This window comes from Bufo bufo, chromosome 5 (assembly GCF_905171765.1).
Source record: "Bufo bufo chromosome 5, aBufBuf1.1, whole genome shotgun sequence".
NCBI classification, from domain to species: domain Eukaryota; kingdom Metazoa; phylum Chordata; class Amphibia; order Anura; family Bufonidae; genus Bufo; species Bufo bufo.
Genome location: NC_053393.1, coordinates 484,959,575 through 484,980,264, shown reverse-complemented (window position 1 = coordinate 484,980,264; position 20,690 = coordinate 484,959,575). Strand labels below are relative to the sequence as shown.

General features: G+C 43.9%; 1 protein-coding gene across 3 annotated transcripts in view; it reads left to right on the top strand.

The window, feature by feature from the left end:
• ESYT2 (extended synaptotagmin 2) overlaps positions 1-20,690 on the top strand; it is a 126,032-nt gene that overhangs the window by 87,950 nt on the left and 17,392 nt on the right. The window contains exons 8-15 of one of the 3 annotated variants that reach the window (XM_040434196.1): positions 55-175; positions 1,062-1,238; positions 4,855-4,937; positions 6,947-6,995; positions 8,077-8,166; positions 9,231-9,326; positions 14,743-14,805; positions 20,537-20,581. In XM_040434196.1, coding sequence (XP_040290130.1) covers positions 55-175; positions 1,062-1,238; positions 4,855-4,937; positions 6,947-6,995; positions 8,077-8,166; positions 9,231-9,326; positions 14,743-14,805; positions 20,537-20,581 — 724 coding nt within the window. The remainder of the gene's footprint in view (positions 1-54; positions 176-1,061; positions 1,239-4,854; positions 4,938-6,946; positions 6,996-8,076; positions 8,167-9,230; positions 9,327-14,742; positions 14,806-20,536; positions 20,582-20,690) is intronic. The other 2 variants (XM_040434197.1, XM_040434198.1) reach the window with 2 other exon arrangements.

Sequence of the window (20,690 nt, the reverse complement as noted above, 5' to 3'; positions counted from 1 at the left end):
CCAAATGAATTGATATCTCTATAAAGCACTTTTTTTTATTATTATTATTAACAGTGGAATCTGCGACACTATAATTTTGGATATTATATCCAACTATTTGGTTCTTCCGAATCGCATCACTATTCCGCTTGTAAGTGACCTGCAGATTGCTCAGCTTCGCTTCCCTATTCCCAAGGTGAGTAGAAAAGGCAGAAACGGATTGTGATTAATTATATACATTGTGTTTTTACATTGTTCTAGCACTTACCCGACGTAACTGATAACTGATCGCAGGGTGTTCTTCTGCCGGGACCCCAGTGATCAGATGTAATCTGTTGGGGAGCCTGGCAGCAAGTGCTCAACCTCACTGCAGCGCCCCCACGGGGGAGATTATGCATTACATGCTTCCCATGGTTATTGGTGGACTGTCTTGTGTCCTCCAGAGTCACATTGTGGCTGTGCACATTAGTCATCTCGAATGCAGAACTGTATGGAACAAAAGTGGCACTAAAAAGTTGCAAATAATGGCGAACTCTGTATTTGCACCATCATGAGTTGCGAGTTTTTGTGCTTTCTCACCCAGGGTTTAGCGGGAGGTGGTGTCATCGCTGGATTTACTATAATTTACACCACAATCTGGCAGACATTTGTTGCTCAGATCTACAACAGACCCTAGGCCCCCTTGAAAAGAATGGGTCTGTATCCAATCCACAAAAAATGCAGATTGGATGCAGAAAAAAAAATAGGGTCTCGTGCATGGGTCCATGTGATCAATTCAAGAAAATGTTTTTCACCGACAGAAAATCCTTGTTAATAAGCTCTTATGACACTTGTGATACTTCTTGGGATGGCACATTTAAAAAATTGAATCCCCCGTCCGGTATGTTTTTTGGAGTGTGGGAAATCATATCATGAGGGAATGCGCAGGAAATATAGACTCCATGCACATGTTGCCTTGTTGAAGTCCATTATCTCTTCATGGATAGAGAGGCTGAGAGAATATAAGTGATACCTGAATTCCTCTGACCCTTTACCTCCATCTCTGTCACTGTCCATCACATTCTCTGCTTCATGTTTCACAGGGGGTTTTGCGGATACATTTTATAGAAGCCCAGGATTTGATGTGGAAGGACACGTACATGAAAGGCCTTGTGAAGGGGAAGTCTGACCCTTATGGCGTCCTCAGGATCGGCAATCAGGTGTTCCAGAGTAAAGTCATCAAAGAGAATCTGAACCCCAAGTGGAATGAAGTATATGAGGTGAGCACCGCAGGGGGCGACGGTGCAGGGGGAACACGTGAAGGCACACACCCTGCCTGAGCTCAATTTTGCAACTTTTTAGGGAGTTTTCAGCTCCACTGACCTTTTTCCAAAAAGTGATCAGGGCAGGAGTAGTGTGGGGCCGGGCTTAGCCGCCCTGGCACATTTATTGTAATCTACTCCAGGAAACCACATGTAGATTCCAGTTCTGACACATGGATCTGCACAGATGTGCCACAATTATTACGAGGTGTGAGCTCATCTGACACCTGCAGGGGATAGTTTTAAAGACCAGTCTTAACACGTTCAGGATTTTGGACGAGAATGCTTGTCCTAACTTGCAGGTACTTCTTGTCCTAAGGTTAACGCGCTGCCGCGGTTAGCAGCAGGGGCCCGGCTGATACTCATCTTGTTTATTTCAAATCCATTGTGGTGGTGTATAGAGCCAAAAATGTTAGAATTGTGTTGATGTCCCAATATTTATGGACCTGATTGTATGTATTGTGCTGTATTGAAACAGGGATCAGACCCTGACATTTTAAGTCCCATAGTGGGACAAAAAATAAAGTGAAAAAAGAAGTTAAAAATAAAGTTTTACAGAAAAATTTAACGTTTCAAGTAGTAAAAAAAGCCCTTTTCCCAAAGTAAAGTAAAAAAAAAAAATAATAGGGGAAAAAAAGAAAAGTAGACATATTAGTTATCTCCGCGTCCATAACAACCTGCTCTATAAAAAATACCACATGACCTTACCCCTCAGGTGAACACCGTAAAAAAAAAAAAAAAGCCCTTTTTTGTCACTTTACATCATAAGGGTACTTTCACACTAGCGGTTTTCTTTTCCGGCATAGAGTTCTGTCACAGGGGCTCTATACCGGAAAAGAACTGATCAGGCATATCCCCATGCATTCTGAATGGAGAGTAATCCGTTCAGGATATCTTCAGTTCAGTCATTTTGGAAACAAAAATACCGGATCCGTTTTGCCTAATGACACCGGAAAAACGGATCCGGTATCAGGATCCTGATCAGTCTGAAAAATGCCTGATCAGTCAGAAAAAATGACATGCGTTTGCATACAGTTTGCCTGATCAGGCAGGCAGTTCTGGCAACGGAACTGCCTGCCGGAATCTAACAACGCAATTGTGAAAGTACCCTAAAAAGTTTAATAGCAAGCGTTCAATAAGTCATACTAAACCCATAATAGTGCCAATCAAACCGCCATCTCATCCCGCAAAAAATGAGGTCCAAAAAATTAAAAAACTATGGCACTCAGAATTTGGAGACACTAAAACATAATTTTTTTTTAAATGCTGTTGTGTAAATAAATTTAAAAAAAAGTATAGATATTAGGTATTACCGCATCTGTAACAACCTGCTCTATAAAAATACCACATGACCTAACCTAACTAAAAAAATAAAAATAAATAAAAAGTGTCAAAAAAGCCATTTTTTGTCACCTGACATCACAAAAAGTGTAATAGCAAGCGATCAAAAAGTCATATGCACCCTAAAATAGTGCCAATCAAGCAGTCATCTCATACCGAAAAAAATGAGCCCCTACATAAAAACAAACAAAAAAAAAAACTATGGCTTTCAGAATATGGAGACACAAAAAATATATATATTTTTTTTCAAAAATGCTTTATAATGTAAAACTGAAACAAACAACAAAAAAAGTAGTCATATTTAGTATTGTCACGTCCGTAACAACCTGCTCTATAAAAAATACCGCATGATCTAACCTGTCAGATAAACATTGTAAATGGAAAAAATAAAAATTGTGCTAAAACAGCAATTTTTTGTTACCTTGCTCCCCAAATGTGTAATATAGAGCAACCAAGAATCATATGTACCCTAAAATAGTACCAGCAAAACTGCCACCTTATCCCGTAGTTTCCGAATTTTTTTGGATTTTCTATTCTAGGGATGCATCAGGGGGTCTTCAAATTTGACATAGCAGCTTAGAATGATCCCAGTGAAATCTGCCTTCCAAAAACTATATGGCGTTCTTTTTCTTCTGCGCCCTGCCATGTGCCCGTACAGCAGTTTTACGACCACATATGGGGTGTTTCTGTAAACTACAGAATCGGGGCAATAAATATTGAGTTTTGTTTGACTGTTAATCCTTGCTTTATTAGTAGAAATAAAATGGATTAAAATGGAAAATCTGCCAAAAAAGTGAAATTCTGAAATGTCATCTCCATTTTCCATAAATTTTTGTGGAACACCTAAAGGGTTAACAAAGTTTGTAAAATTAGTTTTGAATACCTTGAGGGGTGTAGTTTCTAAAATGGGGTCATTTTTGGGTGGTTTCTATTATGTAAGCCTCACAAAGTGACTTCAGACCTGAACTGGTCATTAAAAAGTGGGTTTCGGAAATTTTCAGAAAAATTTCAAGATTTGCTTCTAAATTTCTAAGCCTTGTAACGTCCCCAAAAAATAAAATGGCATTCACAAAATAATCCAAACATGAAGTAGACATATGCGGAATGTACAGTAATAAATATTTTTTTAAGTTATTACTGTCTATTATAAAAGTAGAGAAATTAAAATTTGCTAATTTTTCCCATTTTGTTTGTAAATTTGGTTTTTTTTATAAGTAAAAAAGAATTTTTTTTATCATGAAATACAATATGTGACAAGAAAATAATCTCAGAATGGCCTGGATAAGTAAAAGTGTTTTAAAGTTATTACCACATAAAGTGACACATGTCAGATTTACTAAAAATGGCCTGATCCTTAAGGTGAAAAATGGCTGGGTCCTTAAGGAGTTAATATGAACCTCGTATATCTGTGCCATATCTCTAGCCATATCTTTCAAGCTGTGCCTTTCATTGAAACGTAAGGAGCGTGCATACTGGCTGTGATGTAACGCTCCTGTCTCCGTATAGCAGCTCCTTCCCTTTTATGTTTACCCAATAAACATAGGGCTATGACTATGGGAGTAATAGACACAAAGAAGGGAAAACAGGGCAAGAAAGAGTCTGGCTGTACTTGTAATTCTGCATGTGACCTGGAGCTCAATAAGGGGTGTCTCTCTGCAACTTTCTGTCCCCAAAAAATGTTAGGAAGAACAGCTGTAACTGTGTTCTTACTAGTGAAACACTGTAAAAGAGAATGGGGCGTTCCTGACATTTATTATTTAAACACGAATGGTCTTCAAGAGATTCATCTCCTATCATTATCAATCCTGTCAGTCGCAAACGCTTTTAGGACTTTGTTGTGGGACATAAAGGTGAAATTACAAATCATGTAATTGTCTGATAATGCGTTGTGAACGCCGAACCACAGGGCTTTTCCATCACTTCTGGGAATTAGATAATTCTGTTTTACCTGTGAGATGACGTAATATGACTTCTTCAGCCACCAAAGCAGAACGTACGGCCAATGTACGGTATCAGCCATGTCCTGATCAAACTCTGTCACAAGTTACACCACTTTAACAGGTGGTGTGAACTCTTTATAGTGTTTTACTTATTGTATTACTTATTGTATTACTTATTATTTAATATTTATTATTTTTGTATTTTTTTGTATTACTTTTGTATTCTAGTACTTACACTATATTACTTTCATTGTTTTGTTTTATGATTTTTTTTCACCATTTCCTGTTTACAGGCTTTAATTTATGAGCACCCAGGCTCTGAACTTGAGGTAGAACTCTTTGATGAGGATACTGATAAAGATGATTTCTTGGGGAAGTGAGTATCTGATTTATTTCTTTACTTCTGCTATATATTACTCTGTATTTATCACTGTTGAGATGTTCGATATAAAAAGAAAAAAAAACATGCATCATACATGTGCACATATCAGGTGTGATAGGGGGAGTTTTTTGTGCTGTGACAAATATTGTTCTAGTACGTGTTCTTTCTACATGGATAGTTGGTTAGAGAGGACCTTTAAAGAGGACCTTTCACTTGTAAAAACAATGTGAACTAAGTATGCTGACATGTAGAGCGGCGCCCGGGGATCTCACTGCACTTACTATTATCCCCGGGCGCTGCTCCGTTCTCCTGTTATGCCCTCCGGTACCTTTGCTCTGTAAGTTATAGTAGGCGGTGTCTTCCCTTGTCCTGTGGGCGTCTCCTTCTCCTAGGCTGTAGCGCTGGCCAATCGCAGCGCACAGCTCACAGCCTGGGAGAAAAAAAACTCCCAGGCTGTGAGCTGTGCGCTGCGATTGGCCAGCGCTACAGCCTAGGAGAAGGAGACGCCCACAGGACAAGGGAAGACACCGCCTACTATAACTTACAGAGCAAAGGTACCGGAGGGCATAACAGGAGAACGGAGCAGCGCCCGGGGATAATAGTAAGTGCAGTGAGATCCCCGGGCGCCGCTCTATATGTCAGCATACTTAGTTCACATTGTTTTTACAAGTGAAAGGTCCTCTTTAAGTAGGCTTGATCAAAGATTTGAAGCTGGTGGCACAATGGGGGGAGAGCTGATGGCACAGTGGGGGGGGGGGGGGGCGGAGCTGGTGGCACAATGGGGGAGAGCTGATGGCACTAGGGAAGTAAAGCTGATGGCACAAGGGGGGATAGATTACTAAAATCATTTACTGCCGCCCTATTCTGGGTGTTACCATTTGGGGGGGTGTCCCTGCACAGTCTGACACTATCCAATCAGTGCTGTCAGTATCGGACTGTGTAGGGACATCACCTCTCCCCCCAACTGGTAATACCTAGCTGCACCTTCACTGCAGGCTGCTGGCAATTCATTTCTAACTTCTAGCAGGAATAATAAAAGAATAGTACAAAATCAGGTAACGGAGGAACAAATAGTGGCAGCAAAGGGCCAAACAAAAATGGTCAAACGTAGAAGAACCATCTGTATGAACAGTAAAGTAACGACAAGCAGGAAGTGGTCAGGACAAGAGAAAAAAAACGGACAATCCTCAAGAAAGCAGCCGTTGTCATAGGGTGTTGTGTGCGGCCCTGTAGAGAGGACAGATTTTTGAAAAGGAGAATCTAGTCTGCCAAGTATGAGAGGCATCGGTATTCCAGGGATCCCTGATCTTTGGGAATCTCCTCATAATTGGGTGGTACGTTTTTTCATTAATTCAGACAGATTAAAGGTACGGTCACACACAGTGTATATGCTGTGGATTTTTTCTGCAACTGATTCGCATGCAGAAAATCCACAGTGATTACAATAGCGGTGAACTGGATCCGCTTTTAAAAATCTTATTCACACATTCCACAACAATTTCTGCCCATCGCTTTACATGCCATGAGCATTTTAAATTCGCAGCTTATCAATGTATGCTATGAATATCTCCCACTGATCTGATTTCACCTTTCACAACGCAGAGAGTGAAATCGGCACCAAACTGCGGCATTTCTATAACAAAATCTGCACCGTTTGCGGATCTGCCACGTGTGGCCGGACCCTGGTTGGTTATTTCCAGTTATGGGCTACGATTCTCAATGAGCTTCCTGCTAATACGGAGGGAACTCTTTCAATGCCCTTGGGGGCACTTTGTTAAATAATGGCTTGTGACTTGTATCCTCAATTGGTGACTTTGTAATATTTTAATGAGAACCTCTGGAGGCAGCTATTTATTCATCGACCCAGTATTGCTAAGAATGTAAATCCTGCCCCCGTGGTTCACGTTGCAGAGTAAAGTGGACCAATGCGTGTGGTAAATTTCAACAGTTAAATATATATAATCTCCTCATTCAAGACATTTAACACTTCTGGTTTCTTGCAGCCTTGTGATCGATCTGACTGAAGTAGAGAAGGAACGAGTGGTAGATGAGGTAAGTAACCATGTGGGGTATTCACTGGGTGTATGTATATATGCCTTGCACCATAGCGTTAGGGCACGTTCACACGACCGTATGTTTCTTTCCGCATTTTTGCAGATCGGATGCGGACCCATTCATTTCAATGGGGCCGCAAAAGATGCGGACAGCACACCATGTGCTGTCTGCATCCGTGCTTCTGTTCCCTGGCCCCACAAAACAGATAGACCATGTCCTATTCTTGTCCGCTTTGCAGACAAGAATAGGCATTTCTATCATAGGGCAGGACCTTCAGATCCACAAAATGCAGAACGCACACGCCCAGTATCCGCGTCTTTTGCAGATTCGCTATTTGCAGTTTGGCGAAAACGGATACGGTATTGTGAATGAGCCCTTAGTCTGCAGCACTGAAAACAGTGCAGTGATTTTATTTTATTTTTTTCATACGAAGCCCAGGAGATGGGACGATAAAGCGTTTCCTTTTCACATGCAGTGTAGTTATGCTTTAATATTGTACTAACCAGATCAGTGCTTGATCAATGCCTGATTTGTGCACATTTCAGGAATCAGCGTTTCACTCAATAAATAACAATTCTAGGACATTTTTCTGAGAACTGTTTTGTACCTTTCCTCCTGGAAATGTATGAATAAAATGATCATCAGGTATGAGTTTTTCATTATCTTATATTGACCTCATGCTAACTTAAAAAAAAAGTATCAACTGACGGAGGCTAAAGATGGCCTACTCCGTTTAAATATAATTTATGAACAAACTCTGTATAAGGCCTCATGCACACAACCGTTGTGTGTTTTGCGGTCCGCAAATCACGGATGGCACGGACAGCCATTGATATAACTGGCTATTCTTGTCCGCAAAACGCACAAGAATAGGACAGGTTTTATTTTTTTTGCGGACCACGGAACGAAGCAACTGAGTGCTCTCCACATCTTTTGCGTCCCCATTGAAGTGAATGGGTCCGCATCCAAGCCGCAAATACTGCGGATCGGATGCGGACCAAAACAACGGTTGTGTGCATGAGGCCTAATAATGAAATAAACCACAGAGCGGTGAGTCTATTGGTTTATGTCTTTATAGTGGTTCACACTCGATGAAGCAACAACTGGCAGACTTCATTTAAAGCTTGAGTGGCTTTCTCCAAAGTCCACCACCGAGAACCTGGACAAGGTAAGTACACAGTACCAGACGTACCTCTAGATATGGATGAGGAAGAGCTAAAAAAGCACTTTTTATTTTTATTTTTAATCTCCTACAAAAGCTCTTGCACTTAGGGGTAGGTTCAAATGACTTTTTTTCTTTTTTGGCATGGATTTGGTGCTATAAACAATGCCATTGTATTCAGTGAGAGGCCGGGCTGCAGTTCATGTGACCGATGATTTTTACCGTGTGGTTTTTCCATTCAATGGAGCTAAATCAAGAGCTGGACCGCACCATTCAGAATGAAATGACAGTCTACAGCTCTCGGTACAGGTCCTTCACAGTGGACCTGTGCCGAGCCTTAAAGGGCACCTGTCACCACGACATGGAGTTTAATCTACATTCAGCATGTTATACGGCAAGAGGAGCTGAGCAGATTAATAAGTCATTTTGTGGGGAAAAAATTTGGTACGACTTATTTTATTCATTGAAATCTCTGCTCCTTCTATGATTAGGAGTCCAGTGGGAGGTCACACTTAGTGATTGAGACCACTAACTGTGTATGCACTCGTACCGCCCACTGGACTCCTACCCTCAGAAAAAAAGAGATTTAAATGGATAAATTAAAAGTTTTACTGAATTCTATACCAATCTGCTTCGCTCCTCCTGCTCTATAACAAGCTGCCTGCTTGCTCTGCATTTCATGGTGGCAGGTTCACTTTAGTAGGGCTTCCAATTAGAGATGTGTGAGATCTTAACTTTATCTCCTTATGCCTCCTTATGTTGGATTCCATAAAAACTTGACGGCTCCATCAGACTCCTTATGTATGGAGGTATTCTTCACTGGAAGCATTGCTGCTATGGTAGAAGATCTCCATCCACCAAACTGACAAAACCTATATGGCAGTTCATGAAGGCCGTAAGGTTCTGTATTAAAAGAGCCATATAGGCTCTGTGCCAATGAGTGTGTATGAGCCCTTAGAATAGTGACCAGACATGATTCTTACCAGGCATGCACATTTTTGCCTTTGTTAATGTAGATGAGCGATTAGAATGTAAAAAAGTGTTTCTGATCTATGATTTTCTTAATGTAGGTCCTGACCAGCATTAAAGCTGACAAGGACCAGGCAGACGATGGCCTCTCTGCGGCTCTGCTTATACTGTACCTGGATTCAGCCAGAAATTTGCCTGTAAGTACCATCTGTGTCTAGGTATTGGGTTGTCACCTACTTCTCTCCATTCTTAAACTGTTCCTTAGATTCAGCTGAGAATATATCCCATGGTTTTATCTGGAAAAGGTTAAAGGAATAAAGAGGCACAAGGTCTAGAAGTGCGCCCGCCAGGGTCAAAGTAAATGCTCCTGCCCTGGTCAAAAAAATGATCCGTTAGATAGAAAATATTGGCAAAAGAAAAAAGTTCTAAGGTGAACCTCGTCTAGAATAGCAAGAGTCAAGAGGTTATTTCCACTTTATGAAACAGACGTCACCCATACAAATCATCGTGCCAACCTGGGTGACTGATACTGAGCTTGAGTCTGTTCCAGAGCCTGTCCCCTGACAACCCTACGGAAGGCTTGACGTATAAGACAGTGCCATTATGTTTGAATTTAATTTCCCCTTCACTTTTCTGTGTTTCTTCGTCACAAACATTCAATCATCACATTTAATTCCCTATCTTAAGTTAATTATTAACCCTTTGGGTACCATTCACGGCTTTTTCCATTCAGACGGGTGTAATTTGTTCCAGTTCTGCTGTCTTCATGTTTTTTCCATTGTTTGTTTGCTCATATGTTTGCTCATTGTATCATTACTGTTATTATGTTTTGCTTTGCTTTGGTCCTTCTTTGCTTCCTTGCTTCGTTCTCATCTTCCAAGAGTATCTACCAGGGGAATTTGGGGTGTGGCCACTTAAAAGAAAGGAAAGGTTCTGGACTGATCTTTTGTGAGAACACCTCCTCCCTATCTAGAGCGTTATTTGTGAGTTTCCTGGTGGCGGCAGCTGAGTGCTGCAATAGACATGCATGTGTGTACAGTGCATGTTTTTCAGCATGTCCTCAGCACGATCCATGTCAAACATCAGTGAGACTAAGCGATCGTCCGTTTTATGTTGTTTTCTTCTAATTTGGATGTAAGACTTTCCAGTTTTGTGATCTGTCCTAGGGAAATAGATTTACTCTCCAGGCCAAGTTATTTAGCAGTAGAAGAAATTCCATCTTGGGGAAAAGTAAAACTATATATCTGGGTATACGTTGTGAGAAAAGGACGAAAGCAAGGAATTCCAATTCAAAGGACATCTATCAGCGGATCTGTACCTATGACACTGGCTGACCAGTTACATGTGCGCTTGGCAGCTAAAGGCATCTGTGTTGGTCCAATGTTCATATGTGCCCGCATTGCTGAGAAAAATAATGATTTAATATATGCAAACGAGCTTCTAGGAGCAATGGGGGCGTTGCCGTTACACCCAGAGGCTCTCCTCTCTCTGCAACTTCCGCATCCTCTGCACTTTGACAGGGCCAGGCAGTGTAAATTTCATCACACCTGGCCCTGTCAATCAAAATCAAATAGGTTTTGGAACCGCGCTGCAGGAAAATACGTATTCCGGTCCCAAATGGATGATGTACGGGTGTCAGCCCTTCTCCTCGACAATCAGAGGGTACGGTCCTCCCAGACCCCCTCCTCTACAAGATTTAAGGAGATAGGCAAGATAGTGAAGCACCCCTGAGAATGTTATATTAAAAGGTTTTATTCTACTTACAACAGGTCAGTAGACAAAAAGGCATAAAATTACAAGATGATCGTCACGTTTCTGCCCGACCCGGGTTTCGCTACCTCGCTTCTTCAAGGGCGATGACTGAGCATGCTCTCACACGAGCCTTTTAAATAGCCCAGCTGTCTCATTATTCAAGCGGGTGTGGTTCCGATCCCAAAAAAACAGTTTTAGAAATTCCATTCAAACGTTCATAAATACAATCACTTTTAAAATGTAAACATAAGATACATAAAATACACATACAATACACATTGATGTACATAGTCATTGCCAATTTATAAGTAAAACCCTTTCGAGTTGCCGCACATATCCAAAATCAATATATTCATTAGTAAATTCAGCCCCTTTCTCTATATCCTCTCCCACAAGATCTTCTCATGTCCTAACATTTTCCACTCATTCTAATATAATGGTCCTATTACTCTATGCATGTTATCCACTCTTGCAACATTATACAGGTATCCTCCCCCTATTCCCGGAGCGTCATTCATCTAGTCTCCGCCCCCTCCTAAAGTGTCATTTCCTCAGACGTCATCCGATCCTGGCGCGTCATTCAGGTAGTCTCCACCCACTTTTAGCGCGTCATTAGAAAGAACGCTATCCGCTATGGTAGCGTCATTCGTGTGTTCTCGACCCCGCCTCCACCTGTGACGTTCCAGTCACGAGGCATCAAGGTCCAATGGAGCTGCCAGATAGCTGACGTCACCCAAAGGTCCTTAGGAGGCCCGGTAAAGAACAAAAGAAAGACGCCACCGGTGGAGGCGGGGTCGAGAACACACGAATGACGCTACCATAGCGGATAGCGTTCTTTCTAATGACGCGCTAAAAGTGGGTGGAGACTACCTGAATGACGCGCCAGGATCGGATGACGTCTGAGGAAATGACACTTTAGGAGGGGGCGGAGACTAGATGAATGACGCTCCGGGAATAGGGGGAGGATACCTGTATAATGTTGCAAGAGTGGATAACATGCATAGAGTAATAGGACCATTATATTAGAATGAGTGGAAAATGTTAGGACATGAGAAGATCTTGTGGGAGAGGATATAGAGAAAGGGGCTGAATTTACTAATGAATATATTGATTTTGGATATGTGCGGCAACTCGAAAGGGTTTTACTTATAAATTGGCAATGACTATGTACATCAATGTGTATTGTATGTGTATTTTATGTATCTTATGTTTACATTTTAAAAGTGATTGTATTTATGAACGTTTGAATGGAATTTCTAAAACTGTTTTTTTGGGATCGGAACCACACCCGCTTGAATAATGAGACAGCTGGGCTATTTAAAAGGCTCGTGTGAGAGCATGCTCAGTCATCGCCCTTGAAGAAGCGAGGTAGCGAAACCCGGGTCGGGCAGAAACGTGACGATCATCTTGTAATTTTATGCCTTTTTGTCTACTGACCTGTTGTAAGTAGAATAAAACCTTTTAATATAACATTCTCAGGGGTGCTTCACTATCTTGCCTATCTCCTTAAATCTTGTAGAGGAGGGGGTCTGGGAGGACCGTACCCTCTGATTGTCGAGGAGAAGGGCTGACACCCGTACATCATCCATTTGGGACCGGAATACGTATTTTCCTGCAGCGCGGTTCCAAAACCTATTTGACTTTGATTTTACCTGTGTGAAACCTACCGCACTACTCCGGGACCAGCAGCAGCGCTAATAGTGTCCGTGTTGGGACACAGGACTGACCTTCTGTTTTATCTGTAACTTATCTGTCAATCAAAATGCAGAGAGTGCTGCAGTTGCAGAGAGAGCTGAGCCTCTAGGTGTAACGGTAACGCCCCCGTTGCTCCTAGAGGCTCATTTGCATATATTAAAAACATCATTTTTTTCAGCAAAGCGGACATATATTAACATGGGACCAACACAGATGTCTTCAGCTGCCAAGTGCACATGTAACAGGTCAGCCAGTGTCATAGGGACAGATCTGCTGACAGGTGCCCTTTAAGATCTAGAACTACTTTTATCAGAAATGCTCATAATGCAATTCCTTAAACTAACTGCCCAGTATGGCTGTCACCTTAGGGTCCATTTACACTAGCAGATTTATCATTGCTGATCGTTGATCAGCAGTCAGCGTATATGGAGCAATCGTCAGTATTATATGTGAGTGAAGGATTTCTGGTGCACTCTTTCGGGCGCATACAGTTTCGTTGTCAGTGGTACATCTCTGAGATGATGTGCCAACCACAACCTATTATTTCATGCCTGCATATGCATGCACTAGTTCATGTGCAGGCGGATCGCTGGGCACGTTACATCCACTCCCCCAGAAGCCTGTACTGCAACCCCGGTGGTAGTTCTGATGACTTCAGACTTCCACATAATGGAGCAGTAGTTAAAAGGAGTTTGGCATCAGGAAATTCTCTAGTAAGCCAGACTCCATGCCTTGTGGGACTAGCTCAGCTGAATGTAATGATAACTCTCGCTTAGTGATATGTTGCTTCATTTTGGAAAAAAAATGTACTTTTAATCCATATGGAAATGTGCAGTTAAAAGGGTTTTCCAACATATTTTAAAAGTGATGCCCTATCCTCAGAGTAGGTCATCCGTATCTGATCGGTGGAGGTCCGACACCCGGAACCCCCACCGATAAGCCGTTTGAGAAGACACCAGCACTCCTGTGAGTGTCGCGGCCTTCTCTGTGCTCACCAAGCACAGCGCCTTACATTGTATAGCGGTTGTGTTTGGTATCGCACTCGGCCCCATCCACTTCTATGGGGCTGAGCTGCACCTAGGCCATGTGACCGATGAACGTATCATCACACAGCCTAGGAAAAGCTGTGAAAAGTCTGAGATGTTCACAGGAGTGCTGGTGCCTCCTCAAACAGCTGATCAGCAGGGGTCCTGGGTGTCAGATCATATACTGATGACCTATCCAGGTCATCAGTTATAAAGTCTCAGAAAACCACTTTAAGTGCAACAAGGACGGGCCCAACCAGTCTGTGCACCCTTTCCCCTCCTTGCTTCCTCTGCCAGCCCCTCTCTCTCCTTGATTGACATGGCCAGGTATGGTGACTATGCAGGAAGCTGACCCTGACGATCACGAAGGAGCAGGAGGAGCGGGATTACAGAGTGGCCCTCCCTCTCTGCACTTAACCGCTCATTTGCATATGAATTCTCCAGAATGAAACAGATCACTGAGGGGGTATCATTACTTTCAGCTGTGCTAGCCCTACAAGGCATTGTCTAGCATTTAATTTCCTGGCAAGAGATTCCCTTTAACACCTTTACGCATAATGCCGTACATGTACGGCATTAGTGTGCAAGGGATGTATGGAGCAGGCTCACGTTCTGAACTTGCGCCGTACATTGTGGGTGCTGGCTATATAATACAGCTGACATCCATCACCAGTGACCAGGATTGGCGATGATGCTGATCCCCATCATTGAATTCCTCAAGTGCCTCTGTCAGTAACGACCGCAGTATCTGTGGGGTTAGACAGAGGGAGCCTCCAAACTGAGTCACTGAGGCAAAATTGTGAGGCTCCGATTGGTTACTTTGAGAGCCTGGGGCCTTGTGAAGGCTGCCTGAAAGTAATTCATATTGAGCTGCTGATTGTATTGGGTTCCAGCGTCATCTACTATGATAGAAATGTCCCTGCTTTTCGCCATATTAGATTTGGTGGTGTTACGGTAACCATTTTTCTGTTCACTTCACAGTGACCGGACATGCGATGGTGCCTTTAGTTTCTTCCCCTATTGTCCATGTTATGTCTTGTGTCAATATGAACCTTCCTCGATTCAGTTTGTCGTCCTGTGGTTATAATCCTCCATAGCTTGGTTTATTAACCCTGCGTGTGTTCATTTTTCCCATTATAAGAGTAATCCATTAGACCTTAACCGGGATGGCATGAAGAAGTCTGCTGTTGACAAAGCTAAAAAGGTAAAACAATCCAGTTAAACCCTTTGGACCTTAAAGGCTAATTCAAAGCCGTTTATGTTTAATGGGATTCTATATATAAAGGATGCATAGCCGTTCCCATAAAGTGACAGGCAAGTGGGCATGAGTATGCCAGGTGTGCTATCCACCCACTCACAGTGGTCAAGGCACAAAACCAGATCACATGTAAAAAGGTGGCCAGTAGAGGAATGTCGGCAGAACCTGACCATTTTGGAGGGATCGGTTGACCATTTAATGTGTATGGGGTGTCCCGGCTCTTTCCTGCCAGCAGATGTTGGGGGGAAAGAAGGATCAGACATGCTGGATTTCAACAGGTTAGGGGTCCTCTTTAACAGTGAACAGACTGACTTTTCAGTGGCTGCCACATGCATGAATGCTGCTGTCAGTTCCTCGTGACCATACGGAGCAGCTGCCACCTCTATGAGTAGGTGATAGTTTCCTAATGCTATGATATTAACCTGCTTAGACCTTTGCCCATGACAGGAGATAACAGAGTTATGGGGAGCACAGTCTTCCTCCTATACATGTCATTACATTTATGAGACCTGTATTGTAACTCCAGTGCATGGACAAGGCTCCTCATAAAGGGCATGCATCAGATACAGGATAGAGCTGCTACGGCATGCAAAATGAATGGACCCATGAGCAGGCCTCCGCCACTTTAAGAGTTAACTCGGTTAACAGATGGCTTCATTCACAGGTCTCATCTTTTCACAATGTACTGGAGCTGTTAAAGGGAATCTGTCGGCACATCTACAAATTTACAGGTATGTGCTGACAGATTCCCTTTAAAAAAAAGTAACAAATATCAACCTGCTAGTTTGGAGGGTATTTTGTTAAAATATCACAGCACCCAGATATGTCAGTAGCTAAATTCTTTCTGCAAGAAAGGCTGATAAAGAGTCTCTTACTCTCAGATGTCTGCAATCTGTGGCCTGCTAAGCGGCTGCAGGGGATCTGAGGTCCCTGCAGCGTCCCAAGTCTGTGTTTGGGTCCTCCTTGCAGTGGGAGTAAATTGGCTGTTGTCAGTATGTTAGGCAACTGACCATAAGGAAATGTCCTAATATTTTGGCACAGCTACCCCCATATGCTGCAGTATGATTCCACTTGCCTTATATTGGTTGTAATAACACAGCACGTATGACGATCACACTACACAGAGCACATAATTATTCACCAAAACTGAAGCAAAAATCACCATACCCTTAAAGTGGAAATCCTTAAATTGCTGACCGTCCATGTCAGAACATCACACTGCTGGTCTCAGACCACCACTGATTTCAAGACGTATAGATATCTTAAAAGTGCTTTCTGCTGCTCTATCTGAAAGCCTGGTATGGTAGAGTGAATGAAGCTGAGCTCAGTGATATATAGGTTCATATGATTTAGAGAAGGAGAGTAAGTCCTACAGGACTCCTAGGAAAGAAAGTGAGAGTCCCGATTACCCCTCCTACACACAGTGTGTATACACTGATACAGGGGGATCTATTAATCATTGTGTGGGGCGAGAGTCAGCAGGACTCTTACTGTCTCACCTAGGAGTCCTGTCAGGATGTACTTTGCTTTTAGGCCTGATTCAGGCAGCCACATTTTTCATTCACATCTATTGTGCATATGGACCCATACAAGAAAATGGTTCTATGCACGTCTGCATTTTTCTGCACAGATCGAGATTCCTTGTAGATAGACTCAGGGAATGCACTACCTTGGTCCCTGTGGCATGGAGCATTGACCTGGAGATACTCGTTTGTGGTGGTCACCAGTTCCGTGTACTACATAGAAAGGCGGATCTTTAATACAGCCATTGGAATCTGGTCTTACTAAGAAATCCTGCTGTAAATCATATAAGCCTATCCCTCACAGAGCTCAGTGTCCCTCCCACTATCATACCCTGCTCTCAGATACTTCAGCAGAATTCCCCAGACAGGTCCTCTTTGAACCCCTTTGGGGCAGCTTATAGATTTCACTGGCAATCTCTCATAAAACAATTAAAACAAAGGTTTTCTTTAGAGGGGACCATAAACGAGATCTGCTGAATTTGACCAGTTTTAGCCATTTGGGCCACTGACGTTTAAAAATTAAACTTTCGCGATGGCAGTTTTAATCCGTCAGGTTGAAGAATTTTGTCCGTGGTCAGCTGAAAGTGTATGGCATGGCTAGCTGAATTTGACCACTTTGTACAAACTGTCTGTAATTGGCTGTAATGTGGGATTGTTCATGTGAACAGTCCATTGGGTATAGGCAGCGTTAAAGGGATCCTGTCACCATACAAAATGCGAAGTAATCTGCAGGCAGCATGTTATAGAGCAGGAGGAGCTGAGCAGATTGATCTATAGTTTTGTGGGAAGAGTCAGTATACTTTGTATTTTATTCATTTTAAATACCTGCTCATTCAGGGCTTTGTAGTCAAGGAGGTCCTATAAGTGAGTGACAGCCTTCCCTCTGAGGAGGCGGTCCTATCAGTGATTGACAGCCTTCCCTCTGAGGAGGTGGTCCTATCAGTGAGTGACAGCCTTCCCTCTGAGGAGGCGGTCCTATCAGTGATTGACAGCCTTCCCTCTGAGGAGGTGGTCCTATCAGTGACTTACAGCCTTCCCTCTGAGGAGGAGGTCCTATCAGTGAGTGACAGCCTTCCCTCTGAGGAGGTGGTCCTATCAGTGCTTGACAGCCTTCCCTCTATGAGGAGGAGGTCCTATCAGTGCTTGACAGCCTTCCCTCTGAGGAGGTGGTCCTATCAGTGAGTGACAGCCTTCCCTCTGAGGAGGTGGTCCTATCAGTGAGTGACAGCCTTCCCTCTGAGGAGGTGGTCCTATCGGTGAGTGACAGCCTTCCCTCTGAGGAGGTGGTCCTATCAGTGAGTGACAGCCTTCCCTCTGAGGAGGTGGTCCTATCAGTGAGTGACAGCCTTCCCTCTGAGGAGGTGGTCCTATCAGTGAGTGACAGCCTTCCCTCTGAGGAGGTGGTCCTATCAGTGAGTGACAGCCTTCCCTCTGAGGAGGTGGTCCTATCAGTGAGTGACAGCCTTCCCTCTATGAGGAGACGGTCCTATCAGTGAGTGACAGCCTTCCCTCTGAGGAGGTGGTCCTATCAGTGAGTGACAGCCTTCCCTCTGAGGAGGTGGTCCTATCAGTGAGTGACAGCCTTCCCTCTATGAGGAGACGGTCCTATCAGTGAGTGACAGCCTTCCCTCTGAGGAGGTGGTCCTATCAGTGAGTGACAGCCTTCCCTCTATGAGGAGGTGGTCCTATCAGTGAGTGAATGAGGGAAGGCTGTCACTTACTGATAGGACCACCTCCTCATAGAGGGAAGGCTGTCAATCACTGATAGGACCCCCTCCTCATAGAGGGAAGGCTGTCACTCACTGATAGGACCTCCTCCTCATAGAGGGAAGGCTGTCAGTCACTGATAGGACCTCCTCCTCATAGAGAGAAGGCTGTCAATCACTGATAGGACCTCCTCCTCATAGAGGGAAGGCTGTCAGTCACTGATAGGACCTCCTCCTCATAGAGGGAAGGCTGTCAGTCACTGATAGGACCCCCTCCTCATAGAGGGAAGGCTGGCAATCACTGATAGGACTGCCTCGATGTCAAAGCCCAGATTGATCAGGAATTTTAATAAATAATTTACAACTTATGCTGAATGTTTTCCTATAAAACTATCTATTTTCTCAGCTCCTCCTGCTCTGTAACATGCTGCCCTCAGCTCAAACACCATATTTAATGTTACAGGTTCACTTTAAGGCAGCCATACTTATTCAATGGGGGAGAGAGGAGAACGCTACCGCTGGACACTTCTGTTGGCTTATCTCATAGGAGAAGTAAAGGATCTGGCGAAAATATTCACTTTGCCTTATCCTTCTCTCCCCGACATCTATTGAGTGAAAGTCGGGACCTCCCCACACACATTAGACTCTTGGCAAAACCTTAATCACTTGTACAGTGGAAACTCAGATAGACCCTGCACAGAACTCATTAGTCAGCAAGGTTCACCAGAATGTAGTTCAAAACTCTGCACACTAAAAAATGCAGATAACCATTTTTTTCTATTCAGTCTTTAGGCAGATCAGACAGCTAAACGTGTTCGGTCAGGTTTCCAATGAAAAAAATTTGTGAGCACTCTGGCTCCTTGGTTCTGAAATTGCTGGTGGTCTAATCTGAAGGAATCCATTAAGGGTTGGATTACCTTCTCTATATCAGCACCATTTTATCTCCACATCATTCTACATACCATTCCTGATGTAATAACTAGATTTTAGTACTTAACGTAAAATCTGTTTCTCTTCCTTTCACTGGGGGACACAGGCTTGACCTTGGGCATAGCTGTTGCCACTAGGAGGCGACACTAAGCTCAAAAGTGTAAGTTCCTCCCTCCAGCTATTCTCTTCCTACAGGGACTAAGCTAAAACAGGAAAACCAAACAATGTACAAACCAGAATCACGCAAGGCCACAACGAGGCCCGTAACCAGAGAGAATGGGTGGGAGCTGTGTCCCCTAATGAACAGAAGAGAAACAGATTTTACTGTAAGTACAAAAATCGAGATTTCTCATCCGTATCATTGGCGGGGACACAGGCTTGACCTTGGGACGTTACAGAGCAGTCCTATGGGTGGGTCATAAACTAAGAAGCCATCCGGCCAATCAGAGAACTGCCGTCTACAAAACTCTACGTCCCAGAGAAGCTTTAGAAGATGCAAAGTGTGCACTCTGTAAAATTTGGAAAAGGTGTGCACACCTGAAGGGCCGAAGCCCCATGATGTACTGCCCATGAGGCCACCACTGCCTGAGCCGAATAAGCAGTAACCCGGAAGGGTGGAGCCCGGTCACTGATGCGGTACGCTTCCACAATGGCCAAACGAATACATCGCAATAATTAGAAGGAGCTCTTGCGCACCCACTGGAGGTCTCTCCTTCTCACCCCCTGTATAGCGGTGCTGGCGTGAGGAGCCCCGGCCGAGCAGAGGTGTCAGCCGGGTGAGAAGTACCCGCGGTGAGCGGATCTGAAGTAGGCTGCAGTAAAAGCCGGGGCCTCAATTCACACGTGGCCCCGGCAGAGGAGAGAGAAACAGGTGGGGGTGTGGGCTTCCTGGGGGGGGGGGGAAGGGCTACAGGTGAAGGGGGGTTGGAGCCAGGAAAACTTACCCGTCTAACGTGTTCTGCCCCCCGGTTCCAGCCAGGTCACCATCTTTGGTGTGTGGCCCCTTGGGGAGGGCTGCTATACCAGAAACAGAGGGGACTTGTTGTGGGCGGTCGTGGTGACCCGAAGGCTGGCAGGATGCAGAGGCTTTAGGAACCTCTGGTCCTCCTCGTCTTATGAAGACCAGAAAGGGCTAGCAGGCTTGGGGACCCCCTGGTCTCTCATCTCCTGGGTGGGAGTGCAGGCAGCTAGGACTGCCTGTAATCCCGGTAGAAGAAAAGAGGAAAAAGGAAAAAATCTGCAGACCTGCAAAGCAGGGAAGTCTGCCTTCTACGAACACAAAGCTAAAACGGTTTTATCTAGGTCCCTGTAGGAAGGGTATAGCTGGAGGGAGGAGCTCACACTTTTCTGCTTAGTGTCGCCTCCTAGTGGCAACAGCTATACCAAGGTCCAGCCTGTGTCCCCCAATGATACGGATGAGAAACACATATCCTAGTCCTTGTATAGGTGGCATTCATAGGCGATGACAATGGTTGGCTGTCTCAGCGATGTGTAGTTGACAGGTGTACTTTACCATAGATGATCCTAACCCACGACCAAGAGGTCTCACCAGGACGGAACACTGTAAGCAAGAACAGCAGCTTCCTGACCAACTCATATTTTTCCCCTCCCCCATTTGCGCTGTTTCTTTTAACCAAATGTACAATTGCGCAGCTTGGAAGCTTTGTACATT